This window comes from Cavia porcellus, unplaced genomic scaffold, assembly GCF_034190915.1.
Source record: "Cavia porcellus strain 051 isolate PalLab524CR breed Dunkin Hartley unplaced genomic scaffold, mCavPor4.1 scaffold_8, whole genome shotgun sequence".
Classification (NCBI taxonomy): Eukaryota; Metazoa; Chordata; class Mammalia; order Rodentia; family Caviidae; genus Cavia; species Cavia porcellus.
Genome location: NW_026947491.1, coordinates 35,596,414 through 35,619,099, shown reverse-complemented (window position 1 = coordinate 35,619,099; position 22,686 = coordinate 35,596,414). Strand labels below are relative to the sequence as shown.

At 34.4% G+C, this 22,686-nt stretch overlaps 1 protein-coding gene across 3 annotated transcripts in view; it reads right to left on the bottom strand.

Annotated features, from left to right (window-relative positions):
- The window catches only part of Tmem117 (transmembrane protein 117), a 487,955-nt gene that overhangs the window by 195,408 nt on the left and 269,861 nt on the right, over nucleotides 1-22,686 (bottom strand). For 2 of the 3 annotated variants that reach the window (XM_003475852.5, XM_063254596.1), the window contains exon 4: nucleotides 21,396-21,495. The exons of the other annotated variant lie outside the window; for it this stretch is intronic. In XM_003475852.5, coding sequence (XP_003475900.1) covers nucleotides 21,396-21,495 — 100 coding nt within the window. The remainder of the gene's footprint in view (nucleotides 1-21,395; nucleotides 21,496-22,686) is intronic. 3 annotated transcript variants of the gene reach the window in all.

Genomic DNA, 22,686 nt, shown 5'->3' with positions numbered 1-22,686 from the left:
TGTAAATAGAATTTTAATGTCATATATGTTGACCTCTGCTTTTTCACTGATACCTATCATTCTTAAATTATTTTGCTTTGCATTATCTTGCAGTCGTTGAATTGTTATTTCCTGGTTCCTTATTATTCTTAAAAGAGCTTTCCTTTCACAATCACAAGCTGCAAACCTGTCTTCAATGTTTGATTGTCTACCTTCAGTTTTTTTTTTCCAAGCAGTTTTGCTAGCTTTCAATGGAGTTATTAATTTGCTGGATATCTCTTTGCATCTGTTTCATGCATCCTAAATCTTTCTTATATTGTTCATTCATGTTTTCCCTCATTTCCTTATGTGCCTCTATTTTTAATCTGCCTTCTTTCGAGATACTCAGTAATTCTTTTATTATGTTTTTCATTTCTTTTTTTACTTGAGATAATATTTCTGTTTTAATTTCTTTAAAGCCTCAGGAAGTTGTCTCTTTACTTCTGTTGCCATAACTTCAGAATGTCAAATGTGCAACTCTTCCATGTTTTCATCTCCTGGACTTGCTCTGCTTGGATTGGGGTCCAGGGTCTGCCTTTTGTTTCTTTGTGTTGACATTTTCTTGGGTTCTTCCAAACAAGTAGGTAGTTGGGTCCTAGGTACTTCCCGCACTGACTACAATTTCTCCAAAGCATGACCGTTTGGTTCTCCTGGGTTCTCCTGGCCAGGGCTGGCTACAGGTATTCAACGGTGGCCACTGGATATGCTTGTGCAGGTCAGGCTGCTGTTTTTCACAGCCCATGCTGGCTACCTCTGGGCAGTGTCTCCCAATGGCTGCTGGAATGCAGATGGGGCCAGGATGGCTGCTGCCTTCTACCAAGCTGGTTACCTGTAGGCAGTGTCTTCCAATGGTTGCTGGATATTGTGGCTGGGCAGGGCCAGATGCTGGCTCCCAGCCTGAACTGGTTACCTACAGGTAGTATCTACCAATGGCTGCTGGAGTGTGCACTGGTGCAGGGCTGGCTGCTACCTCCCCTACCAACCTGGTTACTGGCAGGCACGATTTCTGATGACTGCTGGAGTCTGCACCTGAGCAGGGCTGACTGTTGCCTCCCAACCCGAGCTCGTTACCTGTAGATAGTGTCTTCCAATCACATTTTTAGTTTTTTGGTTTGCCTCTGCCACGTTTGTATTAAGGAATTTCAGGTTGCCTTTAGCATATTTGGTTCCACAATTTAGAACTTAATTGTTTCACAAAAGTTATTGCTAATAGCCCCCAATATTCATTTTTCTAATTTAAAAAAAAATGGTTGTTTTCCTTTGGTTGTTCTTCATGGTGCTTCTAACCATGAATATGGTTAAATTACATCATTGAGATCACGGCTTAAGTGAGTCCTAGAGTACTGAAAGGCTCGCCACATTCACATCTCTGCCTCACCTGCCCATCCTACAAAGTCTAAGATTGCTGGCCCCTTCCCATTCAGATACCCTTGTACTGTGACTCAGGCTTTAAGAAATGTTTTTAAGCTATTATTTTTATTTCAAAATTCTCATTCCTATATTTCAATCCTGTTATCTTTAGTAGGATTTCTGCAGCCCCTTGCAGTGCTATAGTTCTATGACTTTGTTTCAGATCCTGGGTGCTATGCTTCATGTCTACCTTATTCTGTTGTATAATATATTCATTCCAAGACCACTGTGAATAAAGGAAGCATTGTGTCCAACCACTGTACCTTGTACCTACATCCTCAAGATCACTTGGACCCAGCTTAATTATATCAAGTTCCCTCTCATCCAGAAAGGGGAAAAAAAGGAATTTGTTTCAAAATGGATCTCAGTGCTAGATAAAAACACCAAAAGTTTTGAGGAAAATCCAGTTGACATGGCACATTTAGGTGACTGCTTCAGTAACTCTATATACCACATTAAAGTGAGATATATCTTAAAATGTAAAAATAAATCATCATGTTCCCTAGAATATTACATTTTAGAGATTGTAATTTTTAGATACAGGATAATCAATAACAATGTAGTGATTATTATTATTCTATAATGAATCTGAAATAATTTTTCAACATAATTTTGGCTTAGCAAAATAAAGCCAGTTTTGTTCTTTTCATGTTCTAATGCTATAAATTCCAAGAAATGAGAACTATGGCAATCAAAACCTTTATCATAGTGCTTTCACAAGTGTTGTGCCTTTAACTGAAGTCTCTAAGGCACAGCACACAAAGATAAGAATTTGTTTACTAGCTGTTTCTATTATCTTTTTGTACCTTTGGTGAAAGATCATTTCAGAAATGCAGACATATCTGCAGATGGAATTTCAATAATATTTCTAGATAAATGTAGATCTCATTCAAGAAAAAAAGGTTTTAGAGTATTTTAAATTTTTCCATGTCTCTCTTATGTCATGAAATAATTTTGTAGACAGAAAATATTAAGAAGGTATGAAAAGCGTGGTGAGCAATTTAAAAATGATACATTCACTACTGGAAAATTTTAATCTTATTTCTCAAACGTGACTGGTGCCTAGACTTCTGTTAAAATTCCAACATTGTGGATTTGCTAAATCATTCTTCCTCAGAAACATGTGCAGGCTTTGTAGTAAGCTATCTCCAAAGTATGTTAGACTTGACTTCTTCAAATAGCAAAACCTTCTTTAAGGATTTTTGACAGATGCATAAGGTAGTTACAAAAGAGATCTGAGACTGAGCAAGCATTTCTGCTTCTCTGGTCTGTGTTGTAGGAATTAAGTCTACATTGTCAGTTACCCATGAGAGCAGATCAGTCAATATACACCACAGCATCCATAGAGATTTTTCTAGTATGCAAAAATCACTTAGAAAAAGTTGGTCAGTGACTCAGTGACTAATTTTGAGAAAGACCGTCATGAAATATCTACTCAGAAGATCATGCAATCAAAGGGACATTAGTCCATTATTAGGAAATGGAGACACGATGAAACAAATGCAATTGGCACTGTGATCTGTATTCATGCAGCCTGAGAACAGCATAACTTCATTCACATAATCATTCAGTCAGTCTTAATGATATAGTAAACAGATACATCTGGAAGGAATCACTAGAAAAAATACAAAGTACAACACATCTCTGTGAAAACAATAAAGTTTTTGTAATACATACTTCTCCCCCAGGGAAGCCTGAGTGTCCAGGTAATGGGTCCATATTAGGTCACAGCAGAAAGACTAAAGCCAGGTTGGGTGACAGACAAGGGAGCTGGTGTAGAAGATATCATAATGAGATATTTTGTTCAGCTCTGTGTAGAAAGGGAAAATATAGTGTGGATAGGAGCCAAATGCCACTCCTGGAGAAAATCCAGAAAGTTAGAGAACACTGAGGAGCTGGGAGAACAGAACCAAGAAGTGCCACTCAGTGAAATATGTGAGACCTAAAAGATAGACATCAGGTCACTGTTGTAAAAGAAGTTAATAGACATTCAAAAACTAGGTTCGACCACAAGTTCTTTGTTCATAGTTCCTAAAGTTAGCTGTGGTTCTCTTCTTATGTTGCTGACTACTCATTTTCAATTTCATTTTTCTGTAGTTTTCTAAAATGCTCATGATTTATGGAGATCCAATATAGCATATTCCTACTGTATACCTTAAATTCACTTTTGAGAGTCATACTTTACTGATAATTCTCCAATTTTATTGCATAAATCCCACTGTAGTTTTTATATCCAAATACTTATAATCTGATGCTACACAGATACCTCAAACCAATATGTATATCTGATATCATCACACAATCTTCACCTTCTCAAGCCATGGATCTTGGTGATCAGGGTCAATACAACACGTGGCTCAACTAATCATGCAATAGAAGTTAAAGAATAAATTAACCTACCATAACTATAAATATAAATACAAATATAAATATAAATATAGGGACTAAGTATAAAACAGAACAACATGCTGAAAGCTGGAAACAAAATGGTAATAGGATAATAGCAAAATGGTAATACGATAATAGCTAACCTAACAAAGTGGTTCCTGTGTGTCAGACATCTTTATTAGTCCTCCACATGAGTTAACTCTTTACGCTTACTAACTTAAACAAGTAAGCATTGTGCTAATTTGTGTCCCACACATGTTCACAAATGGGAGTATAACTAATTTTTTTACTTTATTCACCAAGTTCCCATAAAGAGGGCATTATTCTCACTTTCTTTTTAAGAATATGGGAGAAATAAAATTGACAACATTTATGAGTATACCATAATACAACTTTCATATTAACTGACTTACAAGAATGTAAATATCAGATTAACAATAAGGAATAAAAGTCTAGGGCACATAATTAGTAAGTAACCAGATTGAGAGTTGAACTCTGATATCGGCAAATTCAGCATTCTTTCTATTATTAGTAGAAAATGATTCTCTTTATCATGTTCTGCTTATTAAATGCAGAACACACACAACAATCTTCAAAAACATTCCCTCAAAACACAATTTTAATCACAAACTTTGGGGGATTAAAATATATTTATCTTAAGTATTGAATGAAAAAAATTATGATGTGTAACCCATTATCCATGATAATCCTCTTGCCCGAAACTCATAAAGCCCCTTGATTATAGTCACTTAATAACTGTGTAGCCTTTGGTACACTCTCCATTTCCTTAACTGTAAAATAGGAATAATAAGAAATATACCTAATAGCATAGGGCCTATGTAAATCAATAGATTTAGAAAATTTAAAAGGCTGTTATATCAATGAAAATTAATTTTCAATGCTATTATGACCACTGCAATACAGACTTTCTTAATTTAACAATTTTAAAGTGTCAGGACTTTCAACTGAGGCATGCTGTTTGGACTTAGGACCTGTTACTCAGAATTACAACCAATCTTTTTTGTACAGTTCTACACATCTTATTTATAGAGCTGCAATAGCTTTTTTGTACAGTATACCTTATTTATATAGTACTATAATATTTGCTGAATGTACTGTACAGTACATATTCTATATTTTTATGTTCTGTTATATATCACAGTACTGCACATATGAGTTATGCAAACAAAAATAAAATTATTAAGTTGGAGTTTCCTTTGGCCATTTTTTGGTCTGAGTATTGTAATGTAGGATTCCTAATTTAGTCACTGATTCACTTAATGACCTAGTTGCAGGACCTTAACTTGGTTGTTAAACAAGGAATGTCTGTAATTCATGTCAAATTACTAATTCTCAAACATTGTAAGGAAATCTAACATCATTTGATAACTGTATTGTTATACAGAAAAAAAGTATTTATAAATAAGAATTTCAATACATTAAATAGCATTCTGTCTTAAAATAAGCTTCATTGGTGGATGGTTCTCTACAGTAAACAGTTTTTAAAAAGAAAAGGAAAAATGAAGAAACTAGGATATTCACTAATGTTTCTGCAGTTTAATTATATAGTTATGTCTATGTGTTTGTATAATTTACTTAATACATGAAAAGCAACTTAGGTGCTAAGATATCTAAATCATTCCTGAATTGCCTTAGTGATCTAAAATGGTTAATGCTGCTTATATTTACAGGAAGCTCACTCTAAGGAGTGGCTTGGATACCTACACATGCTCATGATTTATTTTTATCTTTGGAACACCTTCATTAAATGTCATGTTTCTTTCCAGGATGGTAACAGGGTCCTGCTAATCTACAATCTGCCATTTTTCTCAGCCTTCCCTTGGCCACAGATTTTATGCTTTCATCCACTGTCTGACTAGAAACTAGAAACCTGGGTGGAGATGAGCATTATCCCAAATTGCTTACATTTGTTTTTGTGCCTTCTCTGCCATTTCCACACCAGCACTTTTTTCCTACCAAGAATCTGGTGACTCGAATTCTTTTGTAAAGTTCCTTTTTTGTGGCTTTAAGAAGCATCTCAATTAAGCTCATTCTGCCAAAAGTTTCACAAAGTTGTAAAGCAATTAGCAATAATTTTTTAATGTTTTTACTTCTAATAGTATGTTTGGGAAGAACAGTAAATATACTTGTTTTAGGAGATCACTGCTAATTCACAGGCATCTAGAAATTATATGCCTCACAGTTAGATATCAAATCTTGTAATTATCTGGCTGCACATTATACTCATGAATTTCAAGCATGAATGGGCAAAGCCTACATTAGAAATTATGGGCCCACTGTTTAGGGAAAAAAAATGCTAACACCAAAAAAGAAGCCAGCATTTGGTAAGCTCTCAAAAGCACAGCTCTGCAACTGTTTCAGCCTGATTAACCATTCACACCTTTGCATTTGTTTTAGAAAACTAAATCGTCTGCAATTTTTTCTTGACAAAAAAAAGTTAAAAAAAATTTTTTTTAAAGTAAACTGGACACTGGAATCTGGTTTTCCTGCAACTATACACAATGAGATCTGACAACTAATGTCTTTTAAAGGAAAGGAAAAGTGAAGAGAAGGAGGAAGAAAGAAAAGGAGGAGACATGGATTTTAAGGTTATTACTGATTTTGCAGCTGAAGAGAAAGACTTAACATTTTGAGGCTCTACAAGTACCTGCCTTCCACTTATCATGAGTGCAATATTTGGTGATTACTGATACCACTCATACATTCCACTGCTAAAATATTATTCCTGGCTCTGTATAATTCCTTTCCAGGCCCTCTCCATTAATTACTGCTTGTTTACATCGTCCTAAGTAGCATAGTTTTTCCTATATGTCGCTCATCCCACCTGCACCAGCCATCATACAAGCATCACTTCAGCCTCACAAAGCCATCAGCATCTTGCACTGGGCTACTCTTCCTCCTCCTCACTCTCTTCTCCACTTGCACATTAGCTACAATCTGTCAGCCAGCTGTACCACAGCAAGGATGCCAAAAGCAGGGCAGGCACCCACTGCTGTGGACATCATGGTCAGTAATCACTTGCCTGTTTTGTTGCATTCCTATTGTGGAGAATCTGTGCAATTGATTTTTTCAGGGCTTGCTAATGTCTTTAAGCTCCCAAATACAATTTAATTTTTATAATAATATTTCTAAAGTTTATTATTTTTCATCTTACTAAAACAATGTATACCCAGTATACGAAGCCCAACAATATATGATTAATTTTTAGATACCATGGCAACCAAAGATTAAATTTGAATTTGAATTTGAATAAAGGAACTCTGCCTCCCTTAAAATTCTTCTCTTAGCTGGAACGCATACTAATACAATTTTATGTGGAATCTTGTCAAGCGCATTCAAGAAATGTCAAACTATATTTTTAGCCCCGCAGTTTGCTTAATCCCATAAGACTTTATCTTGCCTTTATGTTGACAAATGAACAGCACTAAAATATCAGAGATCTGAGCTTCTGTCAAGATTCACTTCACATCAAAACTTGTTCATGCACAGCTGTTTTCTCAAAAGTTCTGAATTAAAATCTACACTTGCTTTACCTTTACAATTCCCCTGGGTTTGCTTTGAAGTTCTGTGTTGTCACCTCTTAATTGACTCAAAACTTTAATTTTATAGACAAATCAATGAAGTGTTGTGCAAATATTAAGCAACAGGAAAACCAGATGAGAAGCTTCTGATTCATTGCCACTGACCAGGAAGACAATCTTGGTTGATCTGCTACATGAACTTGCTTCCTAAATGGCATATCTGGCCCAAATTCCCTTCTCTTCATGTTTCGCTACACCTAGTCCATTTTGGAGAATATAAAATTATTATCTTAATACAATTTTTTAATTGGACTCTACTAAATAAGCAGGCATAAAACCATATATAAAGTTAAATACATTTCTTATTTTTGGCTTAAATTCAGGATTTATTTAGAACTCAAGAGTCCATCCAGAAGAAAAATTAAATTTAGGGTAGTTAAAAGTTCAAATTATCTACTTTATATCAGGACTATATTTTTAAATTCTGCATTTTTCAAAACATTTTAGTCTCTTAATTTAGTGAGACTATGATTTGTCCACTGCAGACTCCTTACCTTTTGAAAAGTATACCTGAAATAAAAATATTCCTTAGAGAGCATAAACTTTTCATTGTACATTTTGATCACCATGTATAATTCATATAATTCAAGTCTTAATTCCTATAGGCAGAGAAAATTCTGGCAAATGACATAACACTAACATCAGGTATATTTATAATTTGGATGACCTACTTAATGCTGACCTCATTTGAAACAACAACAAAAAAAAAGCCTGCTATAAGAAATAGCAATTATACAATCCTGGTAATCTTGGTATCAGTTCACATTTGGCTGAACTATAGGAATGACAGTATGGTGAAAATAAAAAGATGTCAAATTTAGTTAAAAGCCTTCATTCAGAAAATTGTAAATTGTTTTAATATATGAGACATTGTAATTTTGCAAATTAAGTTATACTGCCACTATTAATAATCATAATTCCACATGCCTTATCTTTCATCTCACAGCAATTCACAGGTATGTTCTCTAAGTATAAGCACTAAAAGTAAGACACCTTTGTGCGAATGGCAACAATACTCACTAGTGTTTATTGAAAGGTAAAGAATCAAACTCAAGCATATGGAGAACAGGACAAGCAGGCCATTTGCTGGTGGGAGGGTAGACTGGAAAAAAGTTCACAGGGCTGACACTGCATCATTACAATAGGTAAAATTACAAAATAACTGTGTTCTGTTTTAGGAGTTCTGTTTTAGGAGTAGAGGTAGAGGTGCTTGTTGTGATAAGGATAAAGAGGAAATATCTTGAATAATTTTACCCAAAGCTGAGTGTTTCATGGAGGCTGGTATATTTTTTATGGAAACCCACAATATGCTGTGTACACCGCTCCCCTCAAGTTACAGACCTAGCACGATAGGGTAGGTAACATTTAATAAGCTGTATACTGCTTTGTGGCAATGCATCCTTCCTTGGGCTTCTACTACCCAAAAGGAAAACTATTCCTCTTATTATCCATCATTCCTATCATGCTACTTCTCTGAGATAAGCTGTTTAATCTCCAAGCCCTAAAAGATTCCTTTGCTTGGCTTCTCTCAGTTTTGATAGCTGATAGTGATGACTCCATAATACCTGACGGTTTGACAGAAATATGTCAAAATGTTCCCATGTCAAACTTCCTTGAATTACCTTAAAGAAATAGTCCCTAATCTTATCTATATTTTAGAATCTCTAGGAATCTTTTAGATGCCTAACAAAGAGACCACAGACAGACAAGCTAAATCACTCTCTGGGATGGGGACACAGGCATCTAGTCTTTGACACTTTGAAATGATTTCAAGGTGCAGACATTTGAGAACCACTGACTTAAACAATTCACATTAAAACTGATTGTTTCACTATGCTTTTATATATATATATATATATATATATATATATACTGCATAACAGCTTATATACACTGATATCTTAATATTTGTATTCGTTTAAGATTTGCACTACACATATTCATTAAGAACCCATCTGTACACCATTTTCTGATGATACAGCTTGAGCTTGATGTCTCTCTGCACCCATGCTGGTAACAGCTGATCTGACCATAATAACAAGCATGTCATTAACACTGCAGTGTTATTATGAAAATGTTTTTGCCCACTTGAGCCTTAAATGTTTGGGTGTAGTAAGTGCTTAAGTGGTACAAGAATTCTGTTGTTTCCATCAACTATCATTAGAATGCAGGGAGTTCTTGTCTTTCTGTCTGCCAAAGGAAGGAAAGTTAAGCTCTTACTGGATGGGTCAGATTATGAAAGGAACTGTTTGCCTGAAGACTTTTCTACTAGTACATTAAAAATAAGGGGATCAGTTATCTTTGTGACTTTCTCCATCTGTCATCTGAGATTGATCATGTCTGCCATTCTGAGCTACAGCCATCTCCAGACTGTGAGGCCTCAGCCCAAAAGCCTGATTGGCAAACTACCAGCAAGCCTTACAAAGCTTCATAGAAGTGAAGGTGACAGACATCTGCAGACAGGGATCCGACCTCTGGTGCTAACAGGAAAGCTGGAGCTGGGGCTGCAGAGGCAATGAATTTATACAGTAGAGAAGAGGATTTGGTTGTGGATGTGGTCAACCACCTTACTGAAGTTGGAGGGCATTATTTTTGGTTGAAGAACTAGCAGCCAGAAAATAAATAAGTAAATATCACTGAACAAGAGTCTTTATCAGGTTGGCTGATGAGCAGAATTTGTGCTAAAGTTCTATTATATATATATAATAGTATTTTATATTAAATAGATCTTTAGCACTTCTTTGCATGGGCTATACTCTCTGGTCCTACACAGTTGCCCCTCACCCCATAAGACCTTTTATCTTATACCTACTATTTCACACTTCTATTAGATCCTCCTGGCCTTGAGGACATTTGAATTTGCAACTCCAGCATCATTTAATGCAACTTTAACACATAATGCTGCAGTCATTCATTAAAATTTCATCACAGAATGATGATTTTATATCCAAAAGAAGTTTGGTAACATGTGACTAGATAAAAAAGTTACAGGATAAAAACTTCTATCACTATGAGCATTTGCCAAAGTGAAGGGCTGGGCTGACTGCAACCTGTTTGTCATATTTAATACATTACAACATTTACTCTCTCATTCATTTATTATTACTCTGTAAGTTAATAGTATACATTGGCTACATAAATTAATAAGTAAATGAATGAGACCTTCAGCAAGATTTGAAATACCAACGGTCTACAATTTGAGAGCATCAAAATTTGGTGAAATATTTCTACATTACGAATAGAGACAATTTATTTTATAAGATTTTCTTTATAAAAACACTTTATGGGGAAAAGGGAGTTGGAATGGAGGCAAAGATTGTATCTTAAGAAATACTGGAGCTAAAATAATAACAAAAATAAATTTGGATGATTTTCCATTTAGTAGAATACACTCTGACCCTCACAAATCTCTAGAAATCAAAGAAAGTGTTTTCTCAAAAATAATTTATAGTATATGGAGAGTAATTTGGAGATGTTAATAATTTCAGAAATACAGCAATGGTTCAACAACAGAGACTCACAGAGCTAAAGAAAGCAAAGTATACAAATAGATACCAGTAAGTTTTTTTTTTTTTCTGGTTTTCAAAAAAAGTTTTTTTTTCTGGTTTTCATATAATCTAAACAAAGGGTTATTTTTAGATAGCTATCATCTAGTTGTGCAGAAAAATGGTTCATTTTGTTACTTTTTAAAAGTAAAATAAAATACGTTTTTAATCTGTACTTAGATTTGCCAAAAAAAAAAAAAAAAACAAACTTCCATCGAATATATCATCCCTAGTTGAGTCTAAAAATGCCAAACAGAAGTTAGGATAATTATAACGTAAATCCAAGAAAAATACTCAAACCTTGAAAATCACTAGCTTTCCTATTTCACCAGTAGCTACAGGTTCACAGAATATTTTATGATGCATTTTGAATCCTGCTAAAGAAACATTTGTCTTCTCAGTGAAGCAGCCTGGGAAGTAACCTCCCCGGTTACTTGCTCCATCTGCATCACTTCCCTTATTTAGGCTTTACTTCTCATCTCTCCTCTGGTTAGCAGTCATAGAAAGAACAATTTAGAATTATTAAATAGGTACATGTAGGTGTTCTAACTTTCTTTTTCTTTGCCTTGGTCTACATCATTAAAAGATTATTGATGTAAACTTTATCTTTTCTTTTAATTGAAATCTTTGGGAAAGACAAAGGTATTTCTTTGGCCTTTACTTGACTAGTAAGTTATAACAGTGTGCTTAATTGACTCTTGTCATTATAGGATATTATATCCAAAACGTGACTTGAGTTGTTTCACTAAGCAACTTGACAGACTAGTAAAAGAGAGAAAAATCAGGCCTAGGTCTGTTAGAAACTTTTAACATGTATCACCAGCCAGGGCTAAAGAAGATCTGATATTATGTCACAATGATATACGCGCACCCATGTTTATAGCAGCACAATTTGTAATAGCCAGATCTTGGAAACAACATAAATGCCCATCAACTGAGGAATGGATAAAAAAGTTGTGGTATTTTTATACAATGGAGTATTACTCAGCTATAAAGAATGATCACATTGAGATATTTATAAATAAATGGATGCAACTTGAGGCTATACTCATAAGCAAAATAAATCAAACTCACATGTATAAATACCATATTGTCTCTAGTGTAAGAAAAGAGTACATGAGATACAAAATCCTGAATAAATACAGTGAAATGGTAAGAATCTGCTCAAAAGGAAAAAAAAATAGTATCTCAGCGAAAAGGAGAAAAAAGAAAAGGAAGGGAAAAGGAAAAACGTATCTAAAATTATATAATCACATTTAAGATAGTTAAGATAACTGTGCTACAAATTCTGTAAGTTCTTGGAACAAAACAGCTAACATCCATAGGATTGGAACAATTTTGCATGCTAGTGTCTGGTGATCTGAGGAACTCTTGAAGAACATTATGTAAAATAACAACCCTAGTTATGCTCCTGTCATCTTGCTTTGAAGGCCTATATTGTCATTGTTTTGGGCTCTTTGCTATTGTTATTTATTTGGCTTTTTTGTTTTGTGTTTTTCTAATAATTTGTTTTGTTTTGTTTTGGTTTGTTTTTCCCTCTAATACAGTAAATATTGATATACAGGTAGAGGCTCATACATGAACAAAACTTCCCCTAAACAATATATGAGAATTCATTATATTATTTGTGATGAAATGAACAAGCTACTTTGAAGCAAAAGACATATTATGGTATCCATTGCAGATACCATATGGCCATGCTGTGAAATCCAGTAATGGTATTATTCTTTGTTCAGAGTGGTTTTAGCCTGTTTCATATTGTTTAATTTCAACATACGTGAAGATATGGACAGCTAATTTGAATGAGAACAAGAGACATTATGGCAACCATTGTTGATTTTCCTATTGTCTGGTTTTGAAGGCCTATAATGCCTTCATCATTCTGTTCTGATCAGTTTAGTACTATTTGGCTTTGTATGAATTCATTGTGTGTGAAAATGTGGAAAACTATTTGGAAGAAAACAAAAGACATTACAATAGCCATGGTAGGTATCTTGCTTTGTCAATTACATTGTTTTCTTCTGATCTACTTTGTTCTGTTTTGTTATGTTTAGTTTTATTCCCTTAAAATAAAAAAAAAAGTTCTGTATTTCCTAACCAGTCTTCAAATATATAAGCACAGAGAAGTATTATGTCAAATATGGCTTTAGGAAACCCATAGTTAGGGCTGGGCCTGTAGCTCGGTAGAAAAGTGCTTAACTAGCATGTCTGAGACCTTGGGTTCCATCCTCAGCGCAACATAAAAAAAAAAGATAGAGGAAATTTTTCCTCAACTACTTACTAACAAAATAGTCCCATTGTTACTCAAATACTGCAATCACTTGAAACATGGAGTAATAGCTTTTATGAAGCAAAAACAAAACGTAAGTACAAGATTCTCCAGAATTATATATTCCCCTGATTTTTGGAGAACAATTAACTACAAATGCTGCATACACCATGAATATAAAAAAATTTTTTAGTACTCTCAAAAATCCTTGAGGGCAGACAACCGCTAAAGGACAGCAATTTCACACACAAAAAAACATCTAGCACTTAAATGACCAAAAATTGCAGTATCTATATTAAATGAAAGTACAATGTAAAACTTGTTCTTTTACCTTTATTTTTGTTATATATCTGACTATTTATATATGTATATATATAGTCAATCATATAACAAAACAAGTACTGATTACTAATATTAGCTAAGACTATAACTTTGAATAAAAACCTATGTGGTTTTATTTTTGTAGTACTTTCAGAACCTTTTATTTAGAACCTATTGTGGGCCAAGCACTATTCTAAATAAGCATTCTAAATAAGTATCTGTGTATGCATGTACACATATGTGTGTTTGAATGTATATATGAATGTATAAATAAGATTTTATAACAGTATTATTTTGAATGTAAGATATATTAATATATTCAAATAAACACTATTCTAAATGTGTATACATACGTATATATATTTACATTTAAGCATGCACATATATTCATATATAAGCATTATTTTGAGTATAAGATATAATTATGTTAATATGAATATCACATATATTTGCATATAAACAGTATTCTAGATACAATATACTAAGAATAGTTCTTGCCCTGGAGGATGTGTCGTGTAACAGGTAAAATATTATAATGGGAATAATGTAAGTTACTCTAAAAGAACTACAAAAGAAGCATACAGTTTCTTTTTAAAAATTCTGACTGAATATTAAGAATCAGCCATCATGTCATTATATCATTGGATTACTTTTTTTTTTTAACCAGGGATTAAACTCACAACCTCAAGCTTACCAGGCAGGTGCTTATTCCACTGAGCTAAATCCCTGGCCCCTCACTGATTTTCAAGAAAAAAAATCAATGCCTCCTGGCATTTATGCATACTTCCTAAGGTGACTGATGGATAAATGGTCATCAATAGGCATGAAACATTATGTTAGAAAAATTGTAAAGAATGTGTGGACCAAGGGGAACCTGCCTAGAGCAAGTATAAACCAAGTAATAGAAAGAAAGTGAAACAGAATTGAAAGAGAATGAATTGAAAATGAACATCCCTGCCTCCAATGGGAATGTCCTTCTGTAAGAAATGTCCCCAGTGCTTTTCATACTTCAGCATAACTTAATTCAACACCTTTCCCTAAGTGCCTTTCACATTCTTGGTGTAACATATTCCATAAATTTTTAATAAATGAATATAAATTACATACAATATACCTCTTACCTACCATAGAATATTTTGATATTTTTGAGCTAATGAATTTAGGAGACTGATAACAAAAGCCAGAACTTGTACTACAAATCTTAAATATCTGTACATTATATTTTAATCCTTTTTATTTAAAAGATTACTTTCATCATATTCTATTTACATTTTTTAAAATTGTAGAGTCCTGAAAATTAGAAGATCTGATCTCTGTTTGCGATGCTATCTGAACACAGAAGAGTAGACCCTCCTGTCTTATTAATTTTTTAGTGAGAACTTATTATTTCAAAGGTACATGAACACAAAGCTAAAATATTTATAGACATTAAAATATTTATACATGCCAAAGCAAAATGACCACATTTAATTCCCTCTGTATTTCCTAATGAATAAAAAGAAACTATAAAAAATAATTTCTTCTACTTTTTCCATCAATCAAATGATGAAAAACTGGCAGTGTGTGTTGATAATTGCAGGTGCTTCCATCCTTGGGTTTTGTATGTGTGAAAATGTGGGTGCCTGTCCAGATCCCTTAGCCTCTGGTGCACACCATTCTTCATAGCACATGCACAGTGGGCAAGGTCAGGGGCAGATTCTGCCTGACTCTAAGTGACTATATTTTTACTTGTCTTCTTTCTCCTCTCTTTCCTTTTAATTTCCTTCAAGATTTCCCTGAAACACTTCCTTTGTACACTGTCTGTCCCCAAATAGGAAGGGTTGGGGAGAGAAAAAGGAAGAGAAGAAAGGAGGACGGAAACTACCTAATGTTCAATCCAATTTCAGTTTTCACTCTGTAAAGTACAAATGCAACATATATATTTTCTAAGAATTGGTTAACTAATCAGGAATGAAGCTGAAGTTATGAAATAGTTCCAGTGAACAGGCAGATAAAGCAAAAGTGAAAAACCCAGCATGTTCCGCTCTGGGGTCCATCTCCAGTGGTCTGTTCCCTTCCGTTTTCAAATTCATTTATTCATTGAGTTTTCTGTGTTCCTCTAATCTATGTTTCACAGTTCAAATTCATTTCTATTATAAAAAAGGTATTACTGTCACTTTATTTCTGTCACTAAATCAAGTTGAATTATGCTTTTTGTTATTTTAAATATCAGTGGAACAGAAATAATTAGAAAACAGGCACTGATTATAATATAAATTGTCAAGCTCAATTGCAGATAGAACAATAAGCTAGATCTGCTGTTGGTTGTCTTCCAGGTTATTGTTCATTGATAAATTTAGCATATGAGGAAAGTCTAATATATAATGACATGTATATACTAGAAATGCTTAAAACTACATCTAATTTTATTAAATGAAAATAGCACAGACATTTCTTCCCTCTTTTTTTCCTTCCTTCCTTCTGTCCTCTCTTCCATCCTATTTCCTTCTTTGCTTGCTTTCTTAGTAATTGTGTAACAATCACAGAATGACAATAAAATAAATATATTTTATATTTGTACATATATAATTATATATTCTATTTCATATTTTTTGTATTTGTTGAAAGGAATATTTTACTTTCAAACACTACAGAAGTATTTCCTCCCTCTGTTCTAGACTGGGAACATGAATAAGTCTTAAACATATGTGATTCTTTCTTTAAGTCCTTCTAACTTTCCAATGAAGTTTAACCATTTCCCTGTCTTAAGTAGTAGTCACATGCCAGCTCTGTTTCCGAGTTGGGATCACGCCCATGTGCCAACAACATAAATGACAATCAAGGCATATTCTGGAAGGATTTGCAAGGTTCACTCCACCAACTTTGTTTTATACTCTCATCCTTTACGCTCAAGGATTATATCACCAGTGTGGAAGAATTGCATTGATAATCTATTGTCACCATCCAAGGTTGTTCACAAGCATGTGTCTTCACGGTTATATAAACAAATGTGATTGGAGCAAATACATACCCTGTTGAAACAGGTAGACTGAGGAAAGGTGGTAAACAGAGCTGATGGCTCTGTACCTAGTACAATATGGTTCTCTTCCCTCCACCTTCCCAATACTTAGAATATCCACGGGGCAGCAATAAGTCACAAAACTGAACTAGAAAAATTAAACAGCACTTACATGCTATTATTATCTATCTCTTTTTAGGCCTCAGTAAATGCTTGTTGAGCACCTATTTTTTTCGGGTTCCATGATGGGTGCTAGGAATACAAAGGTGAACATGACAGACACTGCAGCTCTTTTCAAGAAGCTCCTATTCAAGGAGGAGAGAAGTGTTCAGCTTTTCTCTTAAATAATGTAGTCTTTTAAAATAAAAACAACAGCAACATAAATATTAATTATAAACTCTAAATAAATAGAAAATATGCAACAAAATAAAAGGCAAAAATGGTCATTCTAATATTTTGATAATGTAGTATTTATACAGAAAAAAACAATTAAAACAGATTTTTTCTAAAATCTTATTTTTCTGCAATCTCAACAAAAATTATCAAGCAAATTTAAAATTTTTATTTCTTATTACAATTAAACTACAAAGGTTTTATTTTATTAACCCAAAGGTATCTCCACATGTGGGCACTGAATAATGTTGTCTTGCTCTGATGAAACTACATGCTTCAAGAAAGACAACCTGTTAAAATCAAATACAATTTTATAATCAGATGCCATAACAAGCCCTGGAAATAAAGGTAAAGCTAATTTAAACAACTAAATCTTTTTCTATATCTATGACAGCATTTTATGATAAAATCTTTTGCTAGTAGGGGCACATACATATGAACCACAGATACTATCTGTGAAAGCTAAGCAATGTCTGTGACTACTGGAAGTTGATATACATGGCATATGTTTTTTAGAATAAAGGCTGCTTTATGACTACAGTATTCGGCATCAGAATCATGTTCTTAGACCATGATTCTACTTCATCTTATTTGTTTCCACTAAGAAATTCAAATTCTGTTACTGTAATAAGGCATGCTACTTACTGCTGTAAGAAAAAAGCAACTCGAACAGCATGTAGCAGGTGGAAAGGGGATGATTAGCTATGCGTCAGTGTGAACTGCTTTTTCCCTCTGTTACTAAGTGAGGAGCAGAGGAAATAGCCATCACAACGGCTAGAGCAATGGTGTGAACCATTTAAAGAAGAATGCCTGAACTGCAGCCCAAAGATCACTTACTTATTGAAAAGTGCCAGTCCTACAGTTTATCCTAAATACTGAGGTTTTAGTTTAGAAAAACAACTCATACATTAGCACCTTTTGTTTGGTTTAAAAGAAAAATAAATAACATTCCTGCCATAAGTTTGCCGCAGCTGATCTAGAGAATCCCTACCACCGGAGACCTTGGCAGAGGCTGAAGAGGTGATGGCAAGAAAGCAGCCGTGCTATTGGACCGACCAGGCCTCTTCCACCCCTTCCTTGGTGCACATCCCATTGGTACACACATGGACATGATGTTGCACAAGGCAGCCAGCACTGCTGCTTTGTGCATATCTTCATGCCAGAACTCCTGTCAACAGCAATGGCTAGGCAGAGTGTAGGACTACAACACCCAACGCTTTATATATTTCTTTCATCTTAATTCTTGAAACCTATTTAACAAAGAATAGTGACCTTAAGCTGGCATTTTATGCCTATGTCCTCTGCAAAGGGCTTGCTGCAAAGCCAAGATACATCAGATTTGCTCAGGAAATCGTACCTACTAGAGCTTGATGCTCAGTAGTGTGAGGGCCAAAGATATTTCTCCAGTTGGTTGTGATCAGTCTTATCTTTGGATCACATAAATCCTTGTATTCTTTTAGAATATGCAAAAATTCTGAATTATTCCAAAAAAATAAAAATTTGCTACTTTGGAATTTCATTAAAGCTCTCACTCTGATTGCTAATGTAGTCACCTGCTTTTCATGACACTCAGGCCCATCATTGTTATTCATTTCATGGTGAGAGTTCTATACATAGATGAAGGTCAAAGCTACCTGAGACTTTCTCTCATGAGGAAAACTCATATTTTTTAAAATGTTATCAATGTACACATATGTAGACCTATAAATATTTATATGGAAATGACTGCCCAGTGACTGAATAAAGTGGGAATAGAAATGTTGTGCTCTGGGAATTCTCCCTGTGTGACTACACTTGCAAAATAGGAGAGCTCACACTTCCCTTTGATATTTCCATACCTGAATCTGATGGGGAAAGGTCAATATTTCATATAGCACAAGCAGAAAGAGACTTTGGATCCTGCCCCCGTTTGCAGAAAGGAAAAGATATGAGGCCTGTGGGACTTAAGATCACATTGAGAGGTTAAACTTAGAACATAATTTTCATAATTCTCAACCCAGTTCTAGTTTTGTAGTAAAGCAGTCCTCTTAAATAGGACATTTTATCAGGCTAGTTCACAGAAATGGATGATATTAAAATAATTTATCTAGGAGAAACTATCAAGTTTTTTTCCCCAACCTTGAAGAGAGACCAAATTCACAGGGTCAGCTGTGAAATTCTTTATATTCCCCTTAATCGCATGAGAAAGCAGACAAGTACATTTAGGTGATTTAACCAGAAAAGATTAAAATTCTGTGGTCAAAGCTACATGATGAGTCAGGTGAAGCAGAAAGATAGTAAACTGATCTGGCCAAGTAGAGCTGTATATGGTATAAGGAATACCAACTTGAAGAAAAGTTGGGGAAAGAATTGAATCAAATTGGGTCACAGACAAATAATGATGCTATAATAGAAAATGCTTTAGACATCATATGACTGACAGAAGCCTGAAGATTCCAGAGTGAGCTCCTGAGTCTCTGTAATCTATTGCTTCTTTGATTTCTATTAGGCTCAGTGTCAAACAAAGTCAGAATTAATGCCCTACATCATCTCAACTTACTTCAGCATTGGCCATTAAAAGAAAACTCCAGATACTCAGGACCTGGGACCAAGGAGATGGGATGCTCACACTCACTCCTGGAGCTCTGTAGAAACCCAGGAACGATTGGAAGCAGGCCCCTTTGATCAGTGACTGGCCATGCCTTCCCTTCAGGGGACCAGGGCACAGATAGAAATGTGGCAGTTATACCCACCCAATTCAGCACTTTCAGTCCTACCATGGGGCCACACATTTATTATTTACAGAAAGTATGCTTCACAGGTAAGAACTTTTAAACTCATTTGAGAAATGTGCACACTGCATCTCTAAGGAGTGCATATTATTTATGGAAGGTTAAAGCATGGAGACAATTTCAGAGAACTCTAATTTCTGAACTCATAGTCTAATTCTCTATTTCCACTGTATTGACAAGATTCATCCTGGCATCAAATCGACAGTCACAATCAATGTAGAAATTTTAAATAGACAATCCCCATATTTCAAAGATGTGTTTTCCAAACTTTACATAGCCCTTTCTAAACAAGTTTTCCCAATGGAAATGAAAATTATGATATGAGGCAGCCTCACTACAATGTCTAGCCTATTCTAAGTAATATTTCTAGTGACTACAAATAAAATAAATCATTAAATTTAGATTTTAGTATTAACTGTGGAATATGTCTAGTCATCTGTTAATATCTGAAAATTCAACAGGTTAGAAGAAAGGTTCAAAAAAAGGCTTGAGAAACTCCTGTTTTTACAGGTGTGTGACATTGATCAGTATGAGTATGATTTTTAAAAATGTATTCTTGGCTGATTTTGCTGTTATGAGAACATCAGAGTTTACTTAAACAAACCTAGACAGTACAGCCTACTACATGCTAAGGGTACATGCCATATACCATTATGTATAAAGCCACTGATGGGCAAAACATCATTGTGCAGCACATGACTCTACTTGACATTTTTCCAGGACAATCACAGTGTGCTTATTTAAGCTCAAACGTTTGCCATTTCCTGAAATCGCCTGCTCTAAACAAGAAGGAAAGACATAAACACACACAACACTAACTCTGTTGTGACAGTCTACTGATGGGATCCAGGATAGATCTGTACAAACACATTCATGCCAAGTCTTGCTAGAGTAAGACATCGTCTTCCCTTGGGTAGATTGCCTCACTTTCAAATGAATGGACTGATAAAACTAATTACCTGCTCTTGTGAAAAGTGTCGATAAGTTATTCTACCCTTATGGGAGTTATATTCTCTGTCTGTGATTTTCTAATAAATTTTTAAGATCTAGAGTCTTCTAGCAACAATTTAAGTTTAATTAACTAACACAATGGTTAAAAATAGAAGTCACATGCCTAACAGATGAGCTCAGCATGAAATACAGATTGTCCATTTGTTGTGGGTTTTTCATACTAAAGAATAAGAATGCAAAAAAGTGGTAAAAGATAAAATTCTGACAACATTTAGCTGCCATGAAGTGCATAGTTGGATGAACAAAGCAAATATCTCTATATTTTTAAATTTAAAAAAATACTTTCAGAGAGTATTTTGTATGGTCTTCTGAGATAAGACAGATCATATACTTTACCTGATAGTTATACATGTTGGAAAAATCTTCCCAAGATTATTTATAATTTTGCAGAAAAGAATTTTCTGTAATTTCATGAATGTGTATATGGTTGTATGCTTTAAAATGTCCACACACATATATGCTAGGAGAGAACTATCACTGCACTGAAATTTTTCAGAGATCCACAGACACTACATGTAATTTCTGGAATTATCTATAGTATAATGTATTCCACTCAGAAAAGAAGTAATTATTTACTTCTAAACATCAAAAGCAGCATCTTTCCATCAGTTACAAATATGCCTTCCATCTGATACTTGTTTGAAATGGGAGAAGTTAAAATGCTCTTACCATCCAGGCTGTGACAAAGTCCCCCATCCAGGTCCCTACTGCAGCTAATTTCATGAAACTTTCATTGCGGATGCCCATATAGTCTGTAATGATATATGCTCTGTGGAAACAAACACACAAGACATTGCCTGGACTCAGAGAACCATCTAACGAAAGTTTCCTGGTTCAGTAACACACAAAGGGATTTTCCATCACATTGGTCTAGGTATTTGAAAAGCTGGAACGAGCTCTAAAGGTGTCTGGTTCAGTTTCAGTTAGACACTGGAAGACTGCTTGTAGCTCTAGCAATTACTATTGTGGGCTTCACATTTCACCTGCCACACAATCAACAGCTTTTGAAAAATCAAGTACTGTGCAAAAGCAACATTTGAGTTTTACTCAAGAAGGAGTAGAGCATAAAAATGTGCTGAATTACCTTAAACGGGGAGAGAAAAGCTAACAGGGCCCTTGTTCTGGGAAGTCAAAACTACTAAAAAATTGCTGTCAAGGTTTTAGATTTAATGTCAGATCTGAATAACATCAGGGTTTGAAAAAAAAGTTCCACACAGTTAATCACTGTAAAATTGGATTTAAAATGTAAGATGTAAATTAAAACTGAAATAACAGCAAGCACAATAAGCAGTTTTACCTCTTTATTTTTCTCTAAATTTTGTATGTGTTAATAACACCAATTCATATCCTTCAAAACTCAGAGAAAGGTTCCAAGATATACCTGATCATTAAATATCAATAATAAAGCCATGACATTATTCTTAAACTTTTATTCTACTTTCTCATTTTATAAGTTTTACTAATTAAGTATTACTTTTCCCATTTTTCAATTTCTCTAAAAAAAACTGGGACTCAGATCAATAACACATGACTAATGAATGGTTGCTCTGAATCAATTTTCTCTCCCTCTCATTTTTCTTAACTGTTCCATTCACTTTTTTACTTTAAATTTTGTTGCTTCTCTTATGAATGATAATACATGTATATTTTAGAGTTTTTATCAAACTTGATCCTTTTTTTTTTTCTTTGAGACAAGGTCCCACTTTGCAGTTCAGGGTGGACCTGTACTAATTATGCAGTCCAGGCTGGATTCGAACTAACAGGGAGCCTCCCACTTCGGCCTCCCAAGTGCTGGAATGACACAGGCATACGCCACTACACCCAGCAGTTGATTCTTTGTAGATTAATTTCTTAATAGATGATGTTGTATTTCTTTTTTATTTATTAAAATTATAATTGAAGTTACTGAAAGGTAAATAATCTCTAATCATAATTTTTCTGGAGTTATTTCAAATAGTTT